The sequence below is a fragment of the Chamaea fasciata genome, unplaced genomic scaffold (genome assembly GCF_029207755.1).
Source record: "Chamaea fasciata isolate MVZ Bird 193981 ecotype frontalis unplaced genomic scaffold, bChaFas1.0.hap1 SCAF_9, whole genome shotgun sequence".
Taxonomy (NCBI): Eukaryota; Metazoa; Chordata; class Aves; order Passeriformes; family Sylviidae; genus Chamaea; species Chamaea fasciata.
In genome coordinates this window covers 18,678,533-18,704,943 of record NW_027094094.1, presented here as the reverse complement: position 1 = coordinate 18,704,943, position 26,411 = coordinate 18,678,533, and the positions used below count along the sequence as shown (strand labels likewise).

The following is a 26,411-nucleotide window of genomic DNA, read 5'->3' as shown; positions in this document are numbered from 1 at the left end:
AAAAAGCCAGCTGTTAAAACCAAGTGGGGCATTGTTTCTTATCTCTGCTCACCCTCCCATTCCCTCCGTGGGGAAACCTTTTGTTAATGGGCCATTAAAACTCACCAATGACATTACACATTACATAATCCCATTGTGAGATGGTCTTTGCAGGGAGGAGGTGCCAAACCATTTCCATGTAGATAAAAGGAGCCACAAGTGTCACCAGACATCCAGTTTTCCACTGGATTCCTGGAGGAGGACCAGACCCATCTCACCACTACTGGACCCTTTTTCTACAGGACCATCTCTACTCCAACAGGACCACATCTGCCACTCCAGGAGGGCTTACTTTGGACTGCTTCCAACACCCTGACCAACAGGGCATCAGGTTGTATTTCTGGCTCTGTCAGGGTTTTCTAGGATTTCTTGTTTGTTTGTTTGCTTGCTTATTCTTCTGTACTACAACATTTGTATTTTTTATATCCCTAGTAAAGAACTGTTATACCTATTCCCAAAATCTTTGCCTGACAGTCTTTTAATTGCAAATTTATAATAATTTGGAAGGGGGGGGGGGGGGGGGGAGGCTTACATTCCAAGGGAGACTCCAATCTTCCCTGGCAGATACTGGTCTGTCTAAACCAGGACACCCCATATCAGGGGTCTGCTTATTTCTTTCTCATTGGGATGAGCTAAGGCACAGGGGACAGAGAAGTGAATTTTCCACTCCATGAAGTGTGGGAGGAGCAGTAGTATTTCCCAAAATTACCAGCATGAAAGCACCTACCACCTTCATCTGAGGAGCTGATGTGCAACTGAAGCTGTCAAGAATAATGTGAACTTTTAATTGTGCTCCTCGAGTGAGCTGTTCTCCTGCACCACTGTGCAGGCACTATGTGGAGAAGCAAGTTCATGACTCAGAAAATGCTCACCTTTGTTCCCAAGCACACAGGCTCTGTTTGTCTCACTGTTACAGGCACATGACAAGAGAAGATTGCCTCTGCAGCTTGTTGAGGGGTAGTAAGTATTTAGGTTGAAATATTTTTGGAGACAGAGATGTGCATGCTTGGTGAAACACTAGGGCAAAAGTCTTCAATGTAGGCAGATTTTCCTTGAAAGAGGAAGTTAAATCACGTAGGAAACATGAACTCAAGTCCACTTCTGACCCATAGAGTGACTGAAGATAACATTCAGCAAGCCTATGGCAAAACCTGCTCTTCTGAGAGATCTCTAGAGCAATTTCAATATCCCCATAAACCTACCTGCTGACTCCTGGCAACCCTGCAGAGCAATACTGCTTCATAGGATGTGGATGCCTTCTGCCTAATGCATCAATGGCATTGAGTATATCAACACACCCAGAGGAGGCAGGTGTTGGAAAAGGGAGAGGTGAGCCTTTGGAGATTTTATTATTGTTATTGATTGGATAGATAGAGGTATATTTTACCCTAGCCTTAAACTGATCTAGTACAAGGTGTAGTTAGAAAAAAAGCAGTGCTGTACAGAGCTGCAGAGGGCAGACAAACTGGAGACAATATGATGACCTGACAGCTTTGCTGTAAATCATGCTTATAAACCATAAAATTGGGCTTTTTCTGCATTCACAGCATCAAGGAACCGGGGGAGATAGAGCTTATTTATAAAGACAACAGTGCCTGGGAATGGGAAGACAAGAAGGCTTGACCACAAACTGAAGGAAATCCGATACTCCTCATTTCACACGTTCTCTGAGTTGGGAACACGCGGCAGCACACAGTGGCAACCTGAAGGACACGAGGCCAGGCAGGCTGTCCTGACCCCCTCTGGGCCCACCAAGGAGCACGCCGCCACGGAAAAGGTGAGATCGCAGTGGCGCTGTCACCCTGGGAAGGGCTGCTAGGGCTGCAGTGGCCCCAGCTGACCCGGCTGGACTGGACCCATGCCCCGGGGGCGATGACCTCTCCAGGAGGTGGGAGGGCAGGAGGGCGAGTGGGCGCTGCCTTCCTCCCGTGCCGGCGTGCGCAGGGGCCGCGGACATTTCGCTGGGCTCCTCGTGTGCGACGCCCGCCGCCCGCGTCGGGGGTTCCCAACGAGCGAGCACCGCGGCTTTGCCCCGCTGCTCTCCCCGCCCCGGGAAGGCGGGCTGACAGCGCCGGCTGCCCGCGGCAGCCCGGCACACGGGGGCTGCTCCGCGCCGCCGCCCCGGGCCCAGCGCTGCCGCCGGCTTCGGCGCTCCCGCAGCGCGGCCCTCACGCAGCCGGGCTCGGCACCGCCCCGGGGGTCGCGCCGCCCGCCGAGCGGGGCTCCATCACCGCCGCCTGCGCCCGCGACCGGCGGGGCTTGCGTGACACCGCCGGCACTCCCCGCCGCCGCTTTATGTAACCCGCCGCTCGGACCCGCTTATAAAACGCCGCCAAGGCAGAGCCGCCGCCACTCCGAGCGCCGCGGCAGCCACGAGGTAACGGCGCGGGCCGGGCCGGGGCTGGCCGCGGGCGGGGGGAGGAGAGCGGAGCGTGGTCGGCCGGGCCGGGCCGGGTCGGGTCGGGTCGGGTCGGGTCGTGGCTCAGTGGCGAAACCGGCCCGCGGGGCGTGGGTGGGAGACAGAGGGGCACTGCCGTGAGGTGCTGCTGCAGCACCAACCTACCTGTAGCCTCTGCGAGGCTTTTCTCGTCCTCATGCCGTCCGTGCACACATCCGCTTGCCGGTGCTAATCGGTAGCTTTACAAAAACCAACATTAAATAAAGGGTGTACGATGAACTAAACCACAGAACCTAGCCAGGACAGATGAAATGTTCAGAAGTCTCGCAAGGTCTTTGTCCCTAGTGTCACTGTCATCCCATTGGTTTTTCTTTGCCCATCATCTGTTGTGCAACCTTTTGGGTATATAAGGCATCTCTTGCTGATGTAACCAGCATATCCTGTGTTGTCTCCCATAAGCAAGTCGTTCCTAGAGGTGACTAGCTTTAGAGTTCAGAATGGGTCCCAACTAAACAACCCTTCCTTTGCCCCTTATTTTACTTATACAGGAAAAAAACTTCTGCAACTTGTTGAGCTTTCAGTCATAGGAAGAGGCAGAGAGGAAAGGACAACTCCCTTTTCTTTAAACCTGTTTTTTTTTAGCTCCAGTTTCCTAATAGGGTGACCATCTCTCCCTCCCTGAGAAATCTACTACTGCTGTAGTGGTGGTCCTACTAGTTATCACCCTCTCAGTCCTGGGTGGAAAAAAGTGCAGATGATGGCAAAGGGGTGCTTGGTGTGATACTTCTACCTTCACACAAAATTCAAGGAACTAGCAGTGGATGTGTTTGAGGACAGGTCTTTCTCCTTGCTCTTTTAACCTGATGTGCACCTTGGCTTTCCACAGCATCACCGTAATTTTTAGCATGTGTAATTGTTATTTTAATCACATTAGTATCTCTGAAACAGACTTGTGCAGCAAACAAAATGCTTGTGACTGGCCTTCATTTTCATAAACACAAACATTTTTCATGCTGTGGTTCTTTATATGGATTCATTAATAGGCTTTCCCTGCTGGCTTTGTTGGGGGGTAGGGGTTAAGCATATTATGATTGAAGAGGGTGAGCTTGAGTCTCTTTCAATGGTAACAGCTTCCATTAGTAGTACTGACTGTGTTGCAAAAGATGGTGACCATCATAGGTAGGCTTGTTTTTGCCTCATTAGATGCCCTTTGGGCAAGCATCATTTACTTCAAGAACATACTTCTTGTTCTTAAAGGTTAGTTCTAAATCTGTGCGTTTCCGTGCCTTTGGGGACTACTGGATGTCTTCCGGTGCGGATGTCCATCCTTTTGGAAACTTGGCATGTGTACGATTGGTGTGGTGTGCATGAACTTGCTCTTCCAAGACACTTTCTGGAGAAATCATTGTTCACATGTCTCCTTCTCTGTGTGTTTCTGTGTTCTTCGTCTCAACAGATGGGAACTGCTCAAAACAACAGTGACCTCAAAAATCTCAGTGCAGTGGAGCTTGACCTGTGTAACAAGGACATGATGTCAGACACATTCGATCACAGCGTTATTTCTGTTGGAGAAGAGGAAGAAGCAGGCAATTTCCAACGTTCTGTTCCAACACAAGAGTCCCTCCGATCTCCTCGTGGCTCCGTTGTGAGTTTCCATAACATCCAGTACTCCGTTAGGCAGCCCAGTGGATTCCTTTGTAAACGGAAAATCGTGGAAAAGAAGATCCTTCATAATGTTAAGTAAGCGTTTGCTTAAATGAAATACTAGAGGGTAGGAATTAATCTGCTGCTGTGAACCAGTGACCTCATATCACCTTCCAGATCCAGCTGTGCTGGTACAGAAATTACTGCCCTCCTGCCAGTCAGCAGTTCATGTAAGCACTTTGATTTGCTTTTAGGCAAAATAGCTGGGATATAGCTGAAGCAGTTTCAGTTATTGATCTGAGCAAATTAGGACCAAACTTGTATGAGCTCTTCTGCCAGAAGATCTGAGCGTTCCCTTAACTATGGTTCAAGGTGCAGTCAGAGCAACAGAGAGCAGTTGTTGCTTCTTTTCAAGACTCTGCTGAGCAGGAAAGACACTTAATTTCTGTCTTTTACAGATTGCTTTTTATGTCCAGTTCTGATTCTGTTCTGATTGGCAGTCTGGGACAGAAAGGAAAAATGCTTATTGATTTCAGATTTAAGAAGTTTTTAATCTCTGAAGTTCTTCGTTCAACAGCATTTTGTTCACATCTTACATCTACTAAAATCTGCATATGGGTGGTCCTTGTCAATGTCCTTATTTGTAAACAACTCTTTTCTTCTTCCAGTGGCATTATGAAACCAGGCTTGAATGCTATCTTGGGGCCAACAGGCAGTGGGAAATCTTCGTGAGTACCTTCTGTTCCTTTAAATGGCCAGTCAGCTGTTCAAAGTATATTTGAGGTTCTGAGGGTTAGGGGAGATGTGAGGTATCTGCGCGCTTAGATCTGTGCGTGCCTTTGAGAAATCTGGTGATGCAGTTTGACCTCCTGCCCCTCTGTTCGCTTTGCTGAAGTTCTTGCACCGTGACTGTGTCACACCCCTCATCTGCTCCAGTTGGTGCTCTGTATTAGTGCAGTCATCTTTGGTGGTGGCCTGAGTTAAGATACCAGGCAGAACTGGAGTGATGGAGCTCAGATGCAGGCTTTGTTCTGACTGGTAATGGGGTGGGGGATGGGGTATAACCTCCCCTGGGGCATGCAAGGTGTCACCCCCTCTGAACTCTCTGCAACAAGACTTCCTTGAAACTGCTAGGCCAGACCCCTCTCTGACAACTGACAGGAATATGGTGTAATGCAGTCTGTAGGATGCTCTGGATCCTTACCCCAACTTGGCTATGGCCTGCTGGTGGGGCTGTACACATGCTTGAGTTGTTTGGGTGAAGGCACAGGGAAATACCGTTTAGACCATCTCCATCCAGTGCTAATGCTGTTTTCTCTCCTGTGGTAAGAGAGCTCTTTGTCACTCTCCGACTTAAAGAATGTCAGACACTTGCAAATATGGCCAGGGTTAGAACAGGTGTGTCTTTGCAGTGACCATTGATCTTCTTTTCTAAGGAGATTGCTAGTTAATCAGGATGCTTTCAAGAGCAGCACTTCATCAGGGCAGTTTACTTATCTGGCAGACAGGCTGGTCTCTGCATTGCCAGTAAGGAGAATCCAGTGATACGTTAAAAAAATTACTTTCTAGAATTAATCTTAACTCTTGTCTTGTTTACACCCATATGGATTAATTTCCTTGAGATCAGAGAAGTTAGTTCAGTGCTCCCCTGGCTGGAGAGCAGCCTGCAACGACTCAGCAGGGTGCTTTTGTCTCTGTGCATTTGAGGTTATCTGTAAATACACAGACCAAGTTTATGTCTGTAGGGGGTTGACTGTTGTGAATTGTGAGCATCTGTACACTGCCATACTGCTGGGGCACACCATGTGCTGGAAAATCCTGGATGTACACCAGACTTTCGGTACAAAGAGCTAAAGCCTGCAGAGTAGGAAAGCCCCTTCCTGTGCCCTCTGGTTTGCAGCACACTGTGAGCAGGCTGTAATTCAGTCCTGGCTGGTGGTACTTACTCAGTCAAGGGTAAAAGCAGCAGTTATTGCAAAACCTAATGCCTGGTGTTTGTCTGAAGTCTCCTAGATGTGCTCGCTGCCAGAAAGGACCCAGCAGGTCTGTCTGGAGAAGTGCTTATAGATGGAATCCCACAACCTCCAAATTTCAAGTGCATCTCAGGATATGTTGTGCAGGTGAGTAACTGCCTTCCTGGAGGCCTGGGAGACCTTGGGATGGAAGACCACATAAGAGGAAACATGAATGACTAGTTTAGGTAATTCTCAGTGATCCCTACAGAGCCTAATTTGATAACTCAGATGTTACAGTTTTTAGTTTTTATCTGGGATATGGAAGACAATTAAGATCAAGCTGTTACTCCAGCCTGGTCAAGCACAGAGGTGTGCCTTCCTACAGCCACATGATTGCCGAGGCTGCTGGGCTACTGTGACTTGTCCTTTGGGCTCTACCCTGAAGTACTAGCAAAGATTTTTAAAAATGGGAGGGAAAAAAACCATGACACCCAAAATCTCTTGTTGTTAAACTCAGAAGCAGTTCTAGCTGACAGAAGTACCTTCAAACTATCAGACAATAATTCTAGGAAATAAATAGATCCCTGCTGTTCTTCCTCTGATTCTAGCTGGCTGTGACAGAGGTTCATTCCACTCGGAGACAGGAAAAGCCAGCTGAATCTGCGGAAGTGGGTGGAGGCCTGGACCAATAATAGACCCTCAAAGCCCTGGGGAACTTGGGGAGAAGGGGATTCTTGGCAGTCGTATGAGCAGCCAAATCTGGAAGCCATCCAGGGTTCTGACTGCAGGCAGATGTAACACAGGCTGCTGAAAGCTGCCAGCTGGGGGTCTCTGGGAGGATCCGTGGGATGAGACTGGTGCTAAATCTGGATCTTGCAGGTCAGAGATCCCCAATTATTCAGTGGCTGATGCATAGCCAGTAAGTTTCTCTCAAGTGGTCCCAGTTTGAGACATTTGTCTCTCGAATGTCCAAAGCAACCGAACATAACTTCAGAATGATAAACAACTTGGTGAAACATTAAATGGTCTCTCCCTCTTCCCACCCCATGCAGTACTCCCTGGATCAGTAAAGCTGGACCAAAACCTACAAACACTGAAGTCCTAAATACGTGATTATAGGATCACTTTTATGCAGATAAGCATATAGGCATGCTAAGTCATATGTTACCCCTATAAAACTGCTGGTGGTCTCTCCATTCATACTCTGAGAGTGAAGGTGTCATGCCACTGATGGTTATGTTTGGTATTAAGCTTAAATTCACAGTTTGTTTCCAGTGTAGTGACCCAACAGTTGCACTGGTGGATCTGAGAGTGGAGAATGGGAGGCTGGAGTCAGAGACTGAGGGGTTTTGGGAAGGGAACGTATGAAATGCCTAAACCATCTTTGGCAGCAAGGCAGCACCTTCTTGTTTTCCTCTGTTAACTCCAGTGCCAAGCATGGTTGACTGGTATATTGTGTGCTAGTGACGCACTACATCTGACATGGGCAGAGTCCCAAAGCAGGCAAGAATCTGCTGCCCTTCAGCTAAGGGGACATCTTCCAAAGATGTCTGATGTAACAGGCATGTTTCTCAGCAGCTACCCAGTGTTGCAGCCTTTTTCTCATCACATGGTGGGATACAGAATTGTTACAAATACCAAAGTGGGAGTGATGGAGGTGCATGGAGCTCTGAAGGGACCTGAGGACAAATCTCTGTTTGGCTCATGGTTGTTGCAGGTTGCTGTAGGGTGCTCAGGTCTGTCAGCTGGATAGATTTGATTCTCCTTCAAAGTGCACATGACTATTGAAGATTTGTAACCCTTAGAATAAAATCATAGTTCCAGGAGTTGTACATGGCTGAGACATGGCAGGAGCATCTTGGTGTAATATTCTTGCTTCGCTAAGGAATTGCTGCCAGTGAGGAACTGGGGAAAGGTCCTTGTTGGCAGCTGAACTCAGCAGGTGCTCTGGACCACAACGAGGTCCCAGGCTTACAACTGGCAACAGAGCTGACCAGAGTGATTCCCTGAGTGTGCCTGCCTTGAACACTGAGCACTAGCAATGTCCTTTGGCGTCAGCTGGACTGACAGAAGTTTAGCTCTACAAAATCACTACCTGCTCTGCCTCACTTTGGCTAGTAAGAAAAAGGCACGTGCAGTACGAAGTGGCACTGTCTGCACTTCTCAGCGTGAAAACAGGCTGAGAGGGTGCTTGGTCTAAGCTGTGAGACCTGCAGAGCTGCAGTCTTCCCTTGTCTGCTACTGAAGGACTTTGAATTTCATGTCATGTAAAATTTGAAGGAGGAGTTGTCCTTCAGTCTGGGTTCCACTGGTCTGCAAACAGCTTATCTGATAGCTGCCACTGTGGGACTGTGGTGCCTACTCAGCAGCTGAGGAGCCTTTCCAACTGTCCATTTGTACTTTCAGGATGATGTTGTTATGGGCACGATGACTGTGAGGGAGAACCTGCAATTCTCTGCTGCACTGCGACTCCCCAGCTCCATCAGCATTAAAGAGAAGGAAGAGCGAGTCACCCAGATAATCAATGAGCTGGGATTAAGCAAAGTGGCTGATGCTAAGGTGAGCAGGAAAACACCTTTCTCAGAAATCATACTACCTCTAGAAACAGAATGACTTGTCTCTGGGCAGTATGGTGTATGTATGCAGTTGCAAGAAGCTAAACAGGAATCTGACTAAACCATATTGCATGCAAGAAATCAGTCTCCAGCTCAGGAGGGAGCTTGGAGAGAGGCATTTGTATTTGCTACTAAAAGGGGAAGATTTTGGACCATGTCCAGCATGTTGTATAAATTCAGAAGGGAAAGAGTCACTTAGTCATTGCATCTTGGAAAGTTGTTCAGTCACTTCCTGGCTATGCGGAACAAGACAAGAAAATTGTTTTCTCATTTCTGAAAGCTCTGAGGGATGGAAAACTGGTCTTTGATGGAAAAGTTCTGTGCAGAGCTTGTATTAACAGGCAAGCTACCAAAAAAAGGCATCCCCACACACCGGTGCATCCTCTGAATGCTGTGGCCTCGCTTTGTCACCTCCTTGTCTGTGTCATCCTTGTTTCCAGAAGTCATAAGGCACCTGGTACCTCTGAAAACCAGGCTCAGTGTACTGCTACACAGTTCCTCACACCGAGTCCAACTCACCTGCTGCTGGCCCTACAGTTCATTAAAGGGACTCTCAAAATGAAAACAGCTGCTGGGTGTGGAAAGCCCGCAACTCCAGAGCATGTACTGACTGGGTCTTGTTGCAAATATCAGATTTCTTCTGCTTGCAGGTAGGAACTGAATTGATCCGGGGAGTGTCTGGAGGGGAGCGGAAGAGAACCAACATTGGGATGGAGCTCATCACAGAGCCACCAGTCCTTTTTCTGGATGAACCAACAACTGGTCTTGATGCCAGCACAGCCAATGCAGTCCTCATCCTTCTGAAGAAGTAAGAGCTCTTCAGGGCTGTGTTACAATTTGGTTGTCAACTCATTAGTAAAAATAGGAGTGTTCTCATGACTGAGTAGTCCTAATGCTCCTTAAGAAAAAAACAAACAAAAACAACAAACAAAACAAAACCAAAACAACAACATAAAAACCCCGAAACAAAACAACCAAAAAAGAACCCCTAGACAAATATACTCAGAAATAGTGGTAAATTATTTGTTTGGGTCTCTTCCAAAGCCTTTTAAAGCTTATGGGAATCTTTCCACAGCAAGCATTGGATTAGAGCCCGAAAAGCAGATGTAGCTTGGACAGCTTCCCTTTGCCACAATGAAGGGTGGACTGGGAGTTCAGGTCTTGAAATTATAATTTCTTGGCCTTCCATCTGAGTCTATTACCCGACAACAATCTTGAACTCAGATAAAACTTCACCTGCAGATTTACCCTCAGTACCCTATGTTTTTGGAGAGGAACTGTCTTCTGACATTTAGAACAAAGTTACATGCAAGGAGGACTAAAGAGGCTTATTTAATGAGAATGACTTCCTAATCCTTCTGGGTTTGTGGCATGTTGTCTGGTTTTGCCTGTGGGGGTTGCTTTGTTCTCGTATTTGTGGATATGTCTTTCATCATCAACAGTCCTTGCTGGGTATCAGTGCTAAAGCACTTGAAAGAGCATCTGACAAACCTCAAGGAAAACTTGTTTTGAGTTTTCTTTAGAGTCAATCTTCAGGAGAAGAGCTAGGAGAAATCTCAGCTGGCCAGACAGCCTGATAAGTAACACCTGTGATGCCATTGAGTGCAGTAGGACTGTTCCAGTTAGTCAGGTTGACATCTGGTATAAAAAACATGTAAGGAGGGTTTATACACAGCTGTGGCCTCAGGCTTTGGTAGCTACAGACTGCATCATACTTTGGCTACCTGGACTGCAGTGTTGGTCTCCTGTAATGATAGATGCTGTCTTGAAAGTGTTGCAGGCAGCATGACACAGTGACAGAGAAGGGAGAAATGGTTTTTCTGGGTCAAGACCCTGAGAAGTTGCCAAGTATTTGTCTTTAATTTTGATACTTGGGGGATGCATTCCTGAAATTCAAAGTGTGGTGTACTTAAGAGATGTTTTGTTTCTATTTCAGGCTCTCAAGAAGAGGGCGAACCATCATATTTTCCATCCATCAGCCCCGTTATTCCATATTCAAGCTGTTTGACAGTCTGACATTGCTGGCTTCGGGAAAGGTGCTGTACCATGGTCCTGCGAAGCATGCCCTGGAGTACTTCAGTTCTATTGGTAAGCCTTCCATGCCAAGAGCAAAAGCAACTGGCTCGTGAGTTAAATCTGTGTGTAAATTCTTGCCCTAGCATGGGATAACTGGCCCATACTTTTCTATCTCTAGGATGTTAGAGACTGTACATGTACAGTCTGAGCAGTGTTATGTTAGAACAGGAAAAAGACAGAGTGAGAAACCCAAAATTTTTCAGACAAGAGGGCATGGCTCTCTCTTGCCTTTGTTTTGCCTTGCATGAGGACAAAAGCCAAGAATCACTTGGACATATATAAGCATGATGTCCAACAGACAAGATAATGCTTGTAGTTGTACCAGGCCTTGGTGGCAGATCCAGTGGGTTTTGAAACCACAGCCTGCAGATTGGCAGCAATCTGTACAGATTGATCCAAAAATATGCTCTAGACTGAATGCAGGTGTGCAACCAAGAAGACAAAATTATGGTGTGTCTTAAATGGTTTAATAGTTGCATTTTTGGGTGGCTGCACTCTCTCCAGGTAAGCAGGGTGAGGATGTCTGACTATTTTGAACAGAGAATGTGGAGTGAACTGTCAATCTGTAGATGCAACCATGGACACATTAGACTGAGGCTTTAAGGGAGATTCTTTAACCGATGTCAGTACTTCTGCTCCTTCTCTTACTAGCCCACTTCCTTTCTCTCAGGGGAGCTGTAGAAGCGTCTTTGGGTTTGTTTGTTTTTAATTTCCTCCTTGTCCCATACTTAGAACTGTATTAAAAGAAGCTGCTCTTGGACAGTCCTTCCTCATCCTTGCGACCAGGGAAACAGCAGCAAGAGTTGAGCCTCTAGAAGAAATATCTGAGGCTGTAGAGCAGACATCCAGGAACCTCTGCTGAGGAACTGCATGTCTTTCAGAGTGGAATGTGGTTGAACAGCACTGGGAAGGAGGCAAGAGTTGTCCATTCTGAGCTGTGGTAGAAGCAAGTTAGAGATTCCTCCTCACCTGAAATCAGTGAATAAGCAGCTTTGAAGCTGTTTAGGTAGCCCGGATTCACCATCTCGTATATCCTGTCCATCTACTGCTGTAAAGTAACACTTCTGAAAAGCAGTGAAGTTTTCTGGTAACAGGGTTTTGGAAAAGTGATACAGTATTAGACCTGACCTTCTGAGGTGTGCCCTGTGCAATGCAAACACTTTGCATGTATGGTTTTGGTTTGATCTGTTCTGGGTTTTTTTAAGGATATGAATGTGAACCCTTCAATAATCCAGCTGACTTCTTCCTCGATGTCATAAATGGAGATTCAACTGCTGTGGCAGCAAGCAAGGACAATAACAGACCTGTGGACACAGGAAAAGGTAAATTGCAAAGGAGAAATCCACTGCTGGCTACTGTAGAAGGGAAATTGTATGTGGTGATGGTAAGCTTTTATTCTCTGGGTTTCTTTGAGTCTAAGGGCATTTCATTATCTTTCCGTTTTTGCTACTAATAGATATACTTTGTTTTGGGCTTCTTTAAAGAGATCAGAAAACTTTTTAAACTGATTTTTTTTTCACTTCAGTAGTAGAGGTGGGCGATGGCAAATACCACAAATTTAAAAAAAAACTTATGAGGAAAAGACTGGAAAGCCTAGAACTGCTTAGTCTCAAGTTTTCAGTCACATAAGAGGCTGTTGCAGAGAAGACAAGATAGATAGGCTAAGGAGTTTGGATTCACAGGAGAGTGAAAAAGATTGGAACTGTTAGAGAATAAATTCTCTACCAGTATAGTGAATGAAATGTTTGGAAATACTTGCTTGGGGATCATGTAGCACATTGTTGACCAAAGGACTATAAGGGAACAGATTTTGTAAAGCCGTTTTCGGTGATGTGAATCAGAGCAAACATTGATTTTTCCCAATTTCAATTAAAACAAGGGTTTTGGGTGTCATGTTATAAGAATATGACTGTTTTGTGCCAGAAAGAATGGGCAGATTAGCTAGGTTCGATTAAAATGTAGGCAAAACCTCTCACTCAAGCTAGCTCTTTAACCCAGAGCTAAGGCTTGAAATTCTCTGGGCATTTCTGCCTTTTTCTTCAGCCTCCAGAATTGCTGAGCTTATTGATGGGCCATATCTGAAGGTCACGTTCGTAGGGAATCACAAGCCATATCTTGTTTTTGTCATTCAGAAGCGAGCAGTGAAAATGGAGTGGCAGAAGACAACGTTGATAGCAGTGTGGTAGATGTGCTGCACCAGAAATATCTCAGCTCCAGCCTATATCAGAGCACAAAGGAAGCACTGGGGAAAGTGGAGCTTGGACGGGGAAGCAAGCAGAGACTATCCAAGCAGGAGCATGAGATTACCTATGCAAATGGATTCCTCACTCAGCTGTACTGGGTGTCCAAGCGTTCCCTGAAAAATCTCATTAGGAACCCACAGGCCTCCATTGCACAAGTAGGTAACAATTGCTCAGAGTCTCAGACTCTTGCTGATCTCAGTGTCATAATCTGCAGTTTGTACAACAGAATCATGTTTTCAAAGGCAGTTAGGGAAAGAGAAAAGTCCCGTGCCACTGTCATGTAAGTGGCTTGAGATGCTCAGCTAACTTTGTGGCCTTTGGAAAAAATCTCCAGTTTGGTTAAGCATAAGGACTACTGCACTGAAGAAAGTGCTCCATTCTCTGGGTCACATAGGGATCTTCTAGGGTGATACTAATTTTGTGCCTCACTTTAAACTCAGTTATTCTATAAGTGTGTTTCTACTAAAATCTCCTAGCCAAAGAATGAAGTAGGAAAGTGAAGAGGTTAAAATCTGAAAAACTGTCATAAGGATTTTAATTGTGTGTGTCATAGGTATACATTGCCTCACAAGAGCAAAGCTTTAGGCAGGTGTGAATCTTAAACCCTGCATATGACTTAATAATGTTAGTTCTTAATTTTTTTACTTACCTGAAGGATTTCCTTTTTCTTTTCTTCATTCCACTTCCAGATTGCAGTGACTGTAATTCTAGCCTTGGTTGTGGGTGCTATCTTCTTTGGCGTAAAACTGGACCGAAGTGGCATTCAGAACCGGTAAGATGAAAAGCCACAGCTTTGCCCATTTTTCTATCTGTAGCAGTCAGGTTTGAGGCACAGAGAAGGAAGGCCTTGGGATCCACTTGAAATACAAAGGAGGGTTGGGTTCATAAGTCTCAGGGCACTGCAGCATGGAATTGGCAGGGGTCCTAAAGGGGCCACAGTTCTGTCAGGCTTGCACATAAGTACAGAGGGAATGTAAAAGGGAAGATAAAGGATACAGCTAAGATTTACAGTAGCACAGTTAAATGTCTCCATTCTGTGGACAGAGAAAAGCACTGACTTGATGGTGTGATGATGTCTGAGACTGCCAGTATTTCATGTGGTTGTTCCTTCACTTTTCCACTGTTCTGTTTTGCCTTCTAGGGTTGGATCCTTGTTTTTTGTCACTACAAACCAGTGTTTTTCCAGTGTCTCTGCAATTGAGCTATTCATCAGAGACAAGAAACTATTTGTGTAAGTAGTAAGGCACTTGGACTGTCTCATACCCTGGAATGAGATGGGGCAGTATCTTACACGCTGAACAAAATTATTACCACCAAAGACTTGATTGCTCCCTTGCAACATCAGATTGTAATAGTAATGCCAAGTTAGTCTGTAGAGCAGGGAGCTAAAATGCTAAGAGCTGGGGGAAGGAGGAAATGCTTTAACTTGCTTGCTATGTGACAGTTTACTGCTTTTCCTACCCACTTTTGGTAACAGCTGGTTTTGTGGTCTGCTTGTGAATCTTGCAGACTGTGAATCCTTCCTGCCCTCTTTCTCACAAGGGCTGACACACAGTCTTGCAATGGTCCTAAAGTGGCAAGACTGTGCAAAAATGAAGGGAGAGTTCCTGGAAAAACTTTGCAAGGGGTGCTCAGATGAAGGGGCTGCTGTCTGGCTTACAAGAGCTTGTTAATAATCAAGTGCATTTCTCTGTTTAGAGGGATATGCTTGATTATTACATTGTTGTTATAAGTAATTACTTTAATATATTATTAAATATAGTTATTTATTACTTTTATTTACTTTTAATAGTAGTTATGTATAATGTCTTTATAATTATATTTATAAATACATATATGTATATGTTTTTGTATGTGTGTGTATATATATGTAAATGCCTGTAGATACAGTATACACACACGTATATATGCATATTTGTTGAAAATGTAGTTTGGAGATGCCTCCAGGTCATGCAATAGAAGGGTAAGGGACAGATCCTATGCAGTAAAAAGGGAACTGGAGATTTATGCCTGGAATGTACATGTCCACCCACAGGCTGCTCAGAGCAGCTTGATACAATCCCTAACAGCTGTGCAGGAGTGAAATCCCCCTGCACTACCATTTCTTCCTACTCTGCCCTGCTTGCCAGTGTAGTTTAACAGCTGTGCCCGTGTGGATTTAGGCATCTCACCTGTTACAACATCTTTTCACAAGCTCCATTAAGCAGTAAAACATTCATAATGACATTCAATTTCCCTGTGAAGTGGAGGTGAGTTGATGTCCCAAAGGCGTTTTCCCATTGTTGGGTATCATTCCTTCTTCTTTGGAAGCAGCTGTATGAGTTAGCAGTGGATGAAGTGTTCCTTCAGTTTATAGAAGTCTAATGCTTCCCTGTGCTCTTGTATTAAGGATCTTTTTCTTTAAAAAGAGACTTAGGAGTTTTTTTATGTTATTTTACTTAGCAATCATACAGTCTTTCATTCACTTTCCTTGGAGGGCTGTCAGTTTCACTGCAGGGTCTGAGAGACAGATCAGCCTTTATTTCGTAGAGTGTCAGTGGTAGCACAGAGAATATAAGCAATTTGGATAGAGAGGAGTCAGTGGTAGAAAGAGCAGAAAATAAATCAGGATAAACCAAACAGGCACTCTGAACCTGCTTCCTACAGAACCTCTAAACCTGTACAACTCCCCTCCTTCCTGTCCTCGCAGCCATCAGTACACCAGTGGATATTACCGTGTGTCTGCCTACTTCCTGGCCTTGATGATAGGAGATCTGCTGCCCATGAGAACTGCTCCAGCCATCATATTCTCATGCATCAGTTACTGGATGATTGGTAAAGAATTGATGCTTTCATTGAACCTGTCGTCTTCCAACACATCTGATTTCTACTTAGCCAGATTCCAATATCTATAACATACTGCTGCTTGGACCTCCAGCTGATTTAAGTGCCTGGCATCATGACTTTGGAGGACTCTGGGGCAGGGGCAGAGACACCAGTAATCTAACGCAGGGACTTGCCTGACAACGTCTTTTGGTAATGCTCTTTGGGCCTTTGAAGCATGCATAGTTCCTGCCAACTCCAAATTTGATCTTTCTTCCTGTTTTGCCTGTCTTGTATAGGAATCCAAGGGTACCTCTCTGGAATTCATAATGTGGTTGTTTAGTGGACTGTTACCTTTCTGTTTTTTGACAGGATACCAAGCTGTTGCAGGGCGGTTCTTCTTCTTCATGCTGACCCTGGTACTGGTGTCCTACACGGCCACAGCCATGTCCCTGGCTATCAGTGCTGGGATGGATGTGGTGGCTGTGGCCAATCTGCTCATCACCATTTGTTTTGTCCTGATGCTTGTAAGTATATTAGGGGGTTTGTGCTCCTTTGGTGGAGAGACCAGCTGAGAGGACTGGGTTGAGCTATGCCTAGGCAGGCTGAAATAACCATAGTCCAGTGGAACATGAGCCCAATGCTTGTGATTTTATTGTCACTGTAGTCAAAGATACGCTTCTGCCAGCTTGTAGTCTAAGGGTTGGGTGCAGTTCAGTAGCTGTGATGCCACCAGAGCTTTCTCCAAACAGTGTGCCCCAAACAAGTGTTATTTGTTTTTATTATATTGTCCTTACAAAGACTGATTTAAAAAAAATACTGCATTTTCAGTATTAGAAATCTAAGTGATCAACTAGATAATTTAAAAGGAAAAAACCTTGAAATAAACTTTACATCTGTTGATTTTTGCATTAATTTTTGCTGCCCAAGGGGGATTAGAAGGCACAAACCCTCTCTTTTTTGTAATTCAGTGTTTTCCTGGGGTTCAAGAAACTACTTCAATACTCTTCCCCAAGGATTTTTTAAGGAAGAGAACAGGAGAGAGAAAAAGAAATTTTGATTACTCGCAGATGAGAGCTGTGAATTCTTTTTCCAAGAGGTGATGCTGGTGATAAAACTTCTTGACTGTGAAACCTACCAAGTTACATATTTCTTGTTAGATGATTCCTGGTCACTGTCTGTGTACAAGCTCTGAGCCACAGAGCATCCCTTATTCTTCAATTTGCAATTTAACCTGCTTTTGCAATAAGCCAAGTGATAGTGCACTGCTTCAGCTGCTCACTGCGGGTGAGAAGTGTGCATGTGCAGTGAAGGGCAGCTGATGCACATTGAGTTAAGTCACAGTGTATAAGGAGTGACACGTGCATGTCCTGAAAGTCAGTGGGGTAAGCACAAGATCACTTGTGATGAAGCAGAGGCTGAAGTGTCTATGAAGACCACTTGTGCTAAGAAGTAAAAGCCAACATTTTTCCAGGCAAGAGAAAGTGTGGATAAAATATGTAAGACAGAGGGGAAGAATGAAATAATAACAGCTTTAAGGTTCCAAATTTTTCTCCTTTTTGATTCTCCACTTTCTCATCTCCTAGTCATCCTTCTTTAACCTCTGGCTAGCTCTACCATGGGTCAGTCCTCCTGAGTAAGAAGTTGTTATCATGCTTCTTAGCTCATATGTGGATGTAGAAAACCTTTCTGACCTCTTTGCAAGCGGTTCAGCTGAGGTACTTGGGTGTGTTGGTGGGCCAGCAGTGTGGGAGTGCTGCAAGGCTCCAACTCATGTCTGTGTACAGGCATGAAAGCAGTAGTAGGTCCATCAATTGCAGTGCACCTCTGCTGGAAACTGCAGCATTTGTGCAGGAATGGTATTATTTGCAGTAAACAGAGTTTGTGACTCACCAATCTCTTCTGTTCTGTTTCAGATCTTTTCTGGCCTCTTAGTGAACCTCCCTTCAGTAATGGGCTGGCTGAACTGGCTCAAGTACTTCAGCATCCCCCGATATGGCCTCACTGTGAGTAGAAAGTAGCATTGGTCTCCTCTGAGTAATGTAGCCACACTGCTACAGGCTGCTTCCTGGAGAGGTTTTGAATATAAAGTATGAAGTTTTCTTAAAAGCCAGATTTGGTTTATTTCGTTGCATGAACTTGGTTAAAAAAAAAACAAAAAAAACCCCCAAAAAAAACCAACCAAAAAAAAAAAAAAAAAAAAACCAACCAAACAGCCAGCCTCAAAAAGAAAGCAAAAGTTGGAACTCTGTGTGAGAGCTGGAAGTCTCTCAGAGACTGAACAAACACTTTGTGCTACAGAATTAGTGCTGCTTGGACAGCAGCAGAGCAAGCTGTCCAGTCGGGCACTAATTCCTAGCCTGAATAATTGATCCCTGTGGTTTAGAATAAAATCAAATATTGTACAGCCTCTCCAGACACTACTGTATGGATGACCAGTCTGGGGCCAATGACTTTTCAACTGGTTAAAGGATTTACTGTAGTGCACAAGTGTCTCAGTCTTTAATGTGGCTTCCTCTGAAGTGAAATTTTACTTTTCTGAATAGTAAGGAGCTGGGGTACCAGAAATCTAAGGATGCAGCTGCTGAAAACACAGTAAATAGATAAGAGCAGATCACAGGTGGGAGTTGTGTTTCCATCTCCTTGTTTGCATCCCGGCCAAGCCTCTTCAGAAGGAATAGTGTCCTACTTTGAGTAACAGTGACTGAAATGAATGCTGGAGCTGGTGCAGGGTGGGAGATGTGTGAGACCTCATTGTTTGGGTATCACTGAGGTATTTTATCAGTGTTAGTCAATGTGGAAGTGTCCTCTGAGATAGCAGTGAGTGCAGGATACCAGTGCTGGGGAACCCTTCACCTCTTGCTTTGGCTTTCTGTCCCATGCCTTCATTGTGGTGGTGCTGGGGTGTCTGCATGCTGCCACATGGTTTTCTCAGTGGATTGACCCAGGTGAAAGTGGATGAACAGGAACTTGTAGCTGGCAAGACAGAAACTTGTGGCTAAGTAACTTTGAAGGCAAGGCTGGGACACCAAACCACCCTGCATGTAGAACTTAGAGCAGTTCCTAAGAAGGGCAGTGATTAAGAGCTTGAAAATAAAAGGAACATGAGCATATGATTCCAAGAATGGTTGTATGTGTATTTTAAGAATCAAGTTCCTTTAAAGTGTTGCAGTTTTAGCACCCCAAACCATGAACTCTGCAAAAATCTTGTATCTGCCTCTTTCCCTAGGCTCTTCAGGTGAATGAGTACAGAGATCTCTACTTCTGTGGTGAGAGGAATCCAAATGCTACAGTGTTTGTGGGAGATACAGGCAGTTGTCCCCCCAATATTTCACAAGAAATGTAAGTAACTCATGGTAGTTCTGGGCCTGAATTGTGATGACTTGCTTAAAGGGAAGTCTGACTTTGTCAAATTTTTATACTTTTCTCAGAATAACTACTTACAAGCCAGTCTCAACAACATGTCCCAAAGTAATGTGTTTTAGGATTATACAGTAAAACTCAACAATTACCCAAGAGTGAAGTAGGGATGAAACTTACAAAAATAGGCAGATGAGCTAAATTAAGTTTTGTATTTGATAACCTAGCCCTGATTAATTAGTTTTCCTAAACAAATCCAGGGTCACTTAACAATGCAAATGCAGTGTGTGGACAGCTACAGAGTTGCTGGAAAGCACTAGATCTGTTACCAGAAACATGCCCCCCCCCACAGAACTTGTTTGTAAATATTAACCTCCCTGCAGATACAGAGAGCCAAGTTATCTCTCTTGCAGTGCTCCATTTTGTCCCATTTGAAATACTCTTGGCTATTGATACCTTAAGCTGTAGCAGTGCAACTATTTCATGACACATGCTAGAGAGATGGCAAACTGAGTGTTTTGCAGGGAACAGTGCTACAGGACTGTTTGAATGGGTTTTGGACTTCCAGTGATCGTTGAGGGGAAATTAATGCTTCTGTACTTAACAGTGGTTTAAAGTGGTTCTGAGGTTTCCTTATAAATTGCCAGTTATCTATAAGGAACAATTAGATTGCTACTGAAAAATTATGAGAACTAGAGATCTAGATTTGTCTCTTGAGTTTTATTTGGTGATAGGTTCTCTATTTCTATCACCTGTTTTGCATAGTTGAGGGTAGAAGGATATTTGTGAAACAGGAGTAAAAGTAATTACCTGAAGATGTGTGCCACATAGTAATATGAACTTGTACCCCTTGCTTTTCTGCAGGTGTTCTGGTGAAGCATACCTGTGCAGCCAAGGAATTGCCCCTACCAGCTGGGCAATGTGGGAAAACATAGTGGCTCTTTTCTGCATGACTGTTATCTTCCTTATCATTGCCTATGCAAAACTCCGGTTTATGAGGAAGTTCACATAAACTCCTGTGTTGCCTTGCCCTGCAGCTTCTCAGGTGTTAAAACTGCAAAGCTTGTGAGGGCCTACTGGAGATTGCCTAAATGTATCAGCTGACTTTGCTAGACTTCAGATGGGAAGCCTGTTCCCCTGTTTCTGGAATATGATCTCCAGAGGCATGTGGGTTTTAAGAAAAAATGCATTAATGTACATTGCATAAGTAATTTTTCCTAAGAAAATATAATTCTCATAATTCCTTAGATACATATCAAACTTTACATTGTAAACCATTATTATTCTGTGGCCAGCTTATACACGAAGTATTCCATTGAACATGTGAGCTTCTCCATCATGAGAATTGGAAGGTGATGGTGGCATTTTATGCATTGATATGTTGCCCTTGTTAGTGCCTGTCACATCTGAGGAGAGACAGAGACCTCTCAATGTGTTGGAGATGCATTTGAGTTTGAAGTCAGTACAGAGACCAAGCACTCATTACCAGAAAAGAACAGTTACATTTCTAGTAGCTTCTCAGTGGAAGCTACTTCCAGGAACAACTTCAGCTTCATTAAAAACTAAACAGCAGTGGTGTTAGACATCTCATCTAAGAAGAGAAATATATACTGTTGTACTGCAGAAAAAAGAAACCAAAAAACTTCCCTCCCCACTGTGAACAGCAAAAAATATATTTACTACTTAAAAGGAGGAGAGGGAATTCCGTTTTTCTTTATTTTTTTCTAAATAAAAATTTATATACTTACTACTGAAGCTTTTAACAACAGACTCAATTCTTAATTGCACTATCTCTATAGTGCTACACTAGTGCTACGGACTGAAAAAAATCGAGGTAGACACTGCTGTGGCAACTACAGCAACACGTCCACAGTCTGCAGAGGACAGAGTATCATGCCGGTATTTGTCTCCTGACCGCCGCAGCAGCAGCAGCAGAGATGCTTTTAAATCGCATTAAGACCTGCAGATGTAAGTGGATCAGCTAAGCCAAAGGAAAACATCCTCAAGCACAGCACTGGAGAGTTTGCCTGGGAGGGTCGGGCTGGCAGCAGCCCGGGGACCGGTGTGAGTCCTGCCGGTGCTCTGGCAATGAGCGGTCCGGTTGCGGTGGGAAGGGGGAAATTTTCGCACTGACGGCGCAGCCGCATCGAGCACAAACCAGTCGCTCGGTTCTTCCTCACTGCCCTTTACAGCCGGGGCAAAGTAACCTCGCACCACGCTTTACACCCCTGTATTTCTCTTTCCGGCAGCCGTGCCCCGCGGCGCTCGCCCGCCGCGCACCGGCCGTGGCCGCCCCTCGGGGGCGGAGCCTGCGGGGGCTCCTCCCCGCGCCGGCCGCGGGGCGGTCCCGGGCCTGGCGGGAGGAGGCGGCTCCGGGCGGCGGGAGCGGCTCTGTCCCCATGGCGGCCGCGGCGGAGGGGCCGCCCGAGCCCGGCGCGCCGCCCGCCAAGCGTAAGGGGCCGGAGGAGCGCGGCCGGGGCCGGGGGCCCCGGTGCGGGGATGGGCCCGGGGAGGCCGCGGCGCGGGCAGGAGCACCCGGCGAGCCCGCGGCCTGGCGTGGGCCGGGCCGGGCCATATGCCTGCTGCTGCTGCTGCCGCTGCCGCCGCTGCCGCGGGGCCCGGCCGGGGCCTGCCCGCGCCGCCGCTTCGGTCGGAGGGAGCCCAGGGCCGCGGGCAGCCTTGGTCTGCCAGCCGGCAGACGCTGCCGACGGCGTCAAGAGCGGTCTGTCGGGTTGGGGGAGAGGTGCCGGACTGCTCCGGGGAGGGGCCGAACAAGGGCAGATTGTGGTAGGAACGGGTCTGGAGAAGAAAAGGGGCGATTGCCGCTTTCCGCGGGTGGGGATCTGTTAAAGCCGTTATAAAGCGAACTGGGTCCGCTGTGCTTCTGTTCTAGTGACTAGAAATAAACAACAGCGTGCACAGCCACTCAGAAGTTCTCCCCAGACTGATTTGCTCTCTAAGCATAAGAGGGGTCTAATACTTGTCAGTGCTGTCAGGCCCTAAAATATTATTTGGAAATAATGTTGGTGCTACTTCAAAGGAGCTGCCATGGTTTGTTACCCCTTAGTGTAAAAAAGGCAACTTACATGGAAAATAGCTGTAGGCAGCTTGAAGGGGGGAAAAATGGAACCATTTAATGGTTCTGATGTGTTTCAGGATTTGCTATAGTTTGCCTTAACCATGTAATGTCTTTACCCTGAGTAGAGGATCCTGCTATTGAAACCGCAGAGGAAGCTAAGGAGCCAGCAGAGGCAGATATCAATGAACTCTGCAAAGACATGTTCAGCAAAATGGCCACTTACTTGACAGGTGAACTGACAGGTAAGGCACTGCAGTACTGACCTGCAGGTTCTTTCTTTTCACTTTGTTTCAAATAAATCTGCTGCATAGTTTATCTAAACTGCAACTGTTTAGATCACATCTGGTAAGACTTGCAGTCCAAATTTGGCACCTTGCTAGGCTACTAACAACACTGAGATTAGTTACATTAATTTGATAAAGTCCCAGAATAGCACAAATATTTTTTCAGAACAATTCAGTGTGATATCAGCTGCTTAAAAATAATTCTTCTTCGTCTTGAAGAAGTTTGTACACGGAAAATCAATCTAACAAAAGCGATCTAGGTTAAGACAGAGTAGGAGGGACGCTCTACAGAGAGTAATTTTTTTCCTGAGAACAAGGGTTATACACATTTTCCAGCATTTATGCTTTAGAATAAACTGCTGTGCAAAATTAACTGGAGCAAAGTAAACTGCTCACCAAGTTAATGCATAGGCTCTAATTTTGAAAGCACTGCACAGCAGTACTGACTTGCACAGACTTGAAGGATATATAGTACAGATTACCACTCTAGATTTGTGCTATCAGTTTTGTAAACATGAGTGTGTCACTGACAGAATTAATAGTAGAAATATGAGGACTTAGTACATTTTTCTCAAAAAGAGTTTTGAAGTGAATGCATCAGTCCAGTTGATTTTTGCAATTCACAAAATGTCATCTTTTTGTAGAGTGTATATTAATAACCTGTATTGCCATCTAAACTGTTGTGCTTCATTTAGCTTTTGGTTTGAAATCTCTTGAAGAGTCTGCACACAATTCAAACCACATCACCTTTAATTAAAATAAACTGTATTTTTTAAAGCCACCAGTGAAGACTACAAACTCTTGGAAAACATGAATAAGCTGACTAGCTTGAAGTACTTAGAAATGAAAGATATTGCTATAAACATCAGTAGAAATCTGAAGGATTTAAACCAAAAATGTAAGTACACCAAATAAGGTAAGGGTGTAATGAATGGTGCGCTTGCTTGGGAAAAACAGCATCTTAGAGTCAGAAGGTTCACACTCCATTTCTGCTGGAGGAAAGAAAACTCACTGATATAAATGTGCTGCCATGCAATGCCAGTCTTGTATATTTCTTAACGGCTTTGGACTATGTACAGACTACTGTAAGAGGAAATACATCTGAGTTTGTGTCCTGGTTTACCCCAGATTCTGGATCTCCAGGGAATAACACTCCTTTTAATTCATGTTCTCTTGTTACTTGTGTTAGACACTAGACAGTACTCTTAAATATTTAATATTTTCCTGGAACTTTGCTGTCAGAGTCACCATTTAATTTTGGGGCAGGAGAGGGGACCTTTTGAACTGTCTTATCTGAAAAATGTAATAAGAAATTCTTGTGTTTCAAGTGTGAACTGTTTCTTGGAAGTGCATTACTGAGAAATTTTTACAGATTAAATTTTTATTCTTTTTTAAGATGCTGATCTTCAGCCATATCTGGAACAGATAAACCTAATTGAGGAACAGGTTGCAGCTCTGGAGCAGGCAGCTTATAAATTGGATGCATATTCCAAAAAACTTGGTAACTATCATTCTCCACTGTTAAGACCTAGCAGCATAGTGCCTTGCAAAGGGATTTAAAAAGCAAGAAAGAAAGTGAACTCTGTTTTGTTTAACAAATCTGAGCTGCAGAGTTGCCTATGCTGTTTTGAGCACAAACATTGTGTGTGAAGTGATAAGCATTGGGAAAAGATTCCTGTAATGAGTTATATTATGGTGGACTCGTACAGGTGTTGTTAAACTACTTATTAGTGAGGCTTGATTTCTTTTTTTATGGCATACACTGACTTATATTTTAAAGACTGATATTTAACTTTGAAAATTGAGGGATCATAATGTTCCACCAGGCACTAAGCCCTCTTGGCTTAAATTAATATTATTGTCTGACTTAAGCACCAGGTTCTTAAAATTATTATACTGTTATATTTGCCTAAATGCATTAGAAAAAAAGGATCCTGAACGATACAGTAAATTAACTTAAAGGATGCAAATCTTTTACCTACCCAGTACTAAAATACTATTTTTCCTTCTGCAGAAGCCAAGTACAAAAAACTGGAGAAACGATGAAATTGCAACAGTCTATAATAAGCTGGAGTTGGGCAGTGAATCAGACTGATCTCTGGTTTTGCACAACAGCCATTCTGTATGTTGACAAGGATTTGGTTGCAGCTGACATGGAGACTGGAAATTTTTTCCAGCTGTTGAATACAGTAGGCTGTATTCTGGCTTAAAGCTGAATAATATTTTCCTCTTGTCAAGGGGTACTGTTGCCTCAGTTCTGCAGTGAAAAATAGAAGCTTGTCCTTAACTCATGTTGATATTGGCTATATGTGTGTTCGTCCTGATTTCCACGTGAAATACTCGGTCTAGGGAAAGTCTACCATAATCTGTAAAGACATTTTCCCTTAGTAGCAGCAGGACCTAAACTTCAAGTTTTCCTTTGTTGAGCTTTGTGTTGGGAAGGTACCTGGACCTTTGGACTTAATGGGTGGAGTATTGAAAAGACTTCATTTTGGTATCCCCTTTTTATCTGTTTGAAATAGAGAGACTAATTACAAATATACAATAAATTTGCTGCATTTATTTCTCTGCAATCTGAAGTTCTTTTAGAAAGATTACACAAGCTGGTTTATTTTTTCAAAGGGGTCTGTTAATGAAGACAAATCCTTCAAGCAACTAGGGATGATAGAAAGAGAACATGTTTCAAACGCTGTATCAGGTATTCCTGCAAATATATTCTTCGATTGTCTGGACTTCTGGTGAAGTTTCAAGACATACTGCTTTATCAGATGCTCAGTTAACTTAGCAGACCCTTTCTCTACTTTACCAGTGAATTTTGATCCTAGTAGTTTTTGAAGTGGCTTGCCTAGCACAAAAATATGCTTCTCTGCTAGCATAACAGTGTTCCAAATTGCTGATTTGGTGGAGCCCTTTGTACTGAGCAGGTATTCCTCCTACCCCAAGGATATTTTTTCTGTACCTATGGACCTTAAGTAATTCAAGCTGGCTTTTGAGTGAGTTGCAGTTGAAGACAGTACAAGAACTGAAATGTAGGAAAGAAGTGGTTCAAACTTAGGGTGCTTAAAAGAATGTCTGGTCAGGTGCCAGTGTGATAAAAATCATCATGCTGTCAGGCTGTGAACAGCCACTAATTAGTCAGGATGGACACTTTTCCCTAGTGCTCCTAAAAAAGAGTGAAGCAGATGACTTTTGAGAGCCTTCATCATCACTTTGAAAATCCTGGGGTTTAAATAGAAACAGCATTTCTGTGCTCACAGTGTTACCTGGCAGGACTGCAGGGGGACACAGGGAGGCGCCCTACCAGCAGGGAAAACCACGGATCGTGCAGGAAAGGCACAATATGGACCATGTCCTGTTCCTGTTGAAAAAGTTGCTTTTCTGTGTATGCAAAATACAGTGCCATTTTAAAACTACCAGGGACTCTGAAAATGGAAATCCTTCTAGCCATGCGCTGTCACAAGCGCTTAGTGTTTTCAGGTAAGAAATAATGAGTTTCTTCACAGACTCTTCAGTATTCCACCTCCAGGATGCAAAAATTAGAGAAGGGGCTTGTCCCACAATTGATTTCCTTTTTGAGAGGAAATTTTAGAGACGAACTCACTGGCTGGCTGGAGGAGTGTGTGACAGTGGCATTCCAGTTAGGTTAAGAGCTGATAGCTGTGTTCCCAGTTGTGTCTCTGAGTAACTGTTCCCCTGCCTGCCTTAGGGGCCTCTGTATCGCTGGTAGAATCCAAATCGTGTCAAGGATGGCAGCTCCTTGGAGAGTCGCACCACAGAAGAGACATAGGTGTGTGTGAACAGTATTATACTGGGGAAATGTATAGTCAGCCCAAAAGCAAAGGCATTACTGGGTTACTGCTCAGATGTTTCACCTGGAGAATCCCTGAGAAATTCCAGAGGAAGTACAGAAGGAGAT

The 26,411-nt window shown here is 44.6% G+C and overlaps 2 protein-coding genes across 4 annotated transcripts; both read left to right on the top strand.

The window, feature by feature from the left end:
• The first annotated feature begins 1,741 nt into the window (after positions 1-1,741).
• On the top strand, positions 1,742-20,879 carry LOC136294013 (broad substrate specificity ATP-binding cassette transporter ABCG2-like). 2 transcript variants are annotated; one of them, XM_066191302.1, is made up of 16 exons: positions 1,742-1,816; positions 3,894-4,177; positions 4,750-4,809; positions 6,087-6,201; positions 8,443-8,595; positions 9,302-9,459; positions 10,588-10,739; positions 11,933-12,049; positions 12,860-13,125; positions 13,660-13,742; positions 14,112-14,201; positions 15,660-15,784; positions 16,145-16,299; positions 17,689-17,778; positions 19,002-19,114; positions 19,997-20,879. In XM_066191302.1, exons 2-16 carry the CDS (start codon positions 3,894-3,896, stop codon positions 20,142-20,144), a joined length of 2,109 nt encoding a protein of 702 aa, XP_066047399.1. In that variant the 5' UTR covers positions 1,742-1,816; the 3' UTR covers positions 20,145-20,879. The 2 variants fall into 2 exon arrangements, with proteins under 2 accessions (XP_066047399.1, XP_066047398.1); XM_066191301.1 differs by lacking the exon at positions 1,742-1,816 and adding an exon at positions 2,299-2,416.
• Positions 20,880-21,470: 591 nt separating this feature from the next.
• On the top strand, positions 21,471-25,057 carry BLOC1S2 (biogenesis of lysosomal organelles complex 1 subunit 2). 2 transcript variants are annotated; one of them, XM_066191299.1, is made up of 5 exons: positions 21,471-21,583; positions 22,337-22,453; positions 23,274-23,393; positions 23,892-23,996; positions 24,510-25,057. In XM_066191299.1, exons 1-5 carry the CDS (start codon positions 21,532-21,534, stop codon positions 24,539-24,541), a joined length of 426 nt encoding a protein of 141 aa, XP_066047396.1. In that variant the 5' UTR covers positions 21,471-21,531; the 3' UTR covers positions 24,542-25,057. The 2 variants fall into 2 exon arrangements, with proteins under 2 accessions (XP_066047396.1, XP_066047397.1); XM_066191300.1 differs by lacking the exon at positions 21,471-21,583 and adding an exon at positions 21,783-21,919.
• Positions 25,058-26,411: the final 1,354 nt, after the last annotated feature.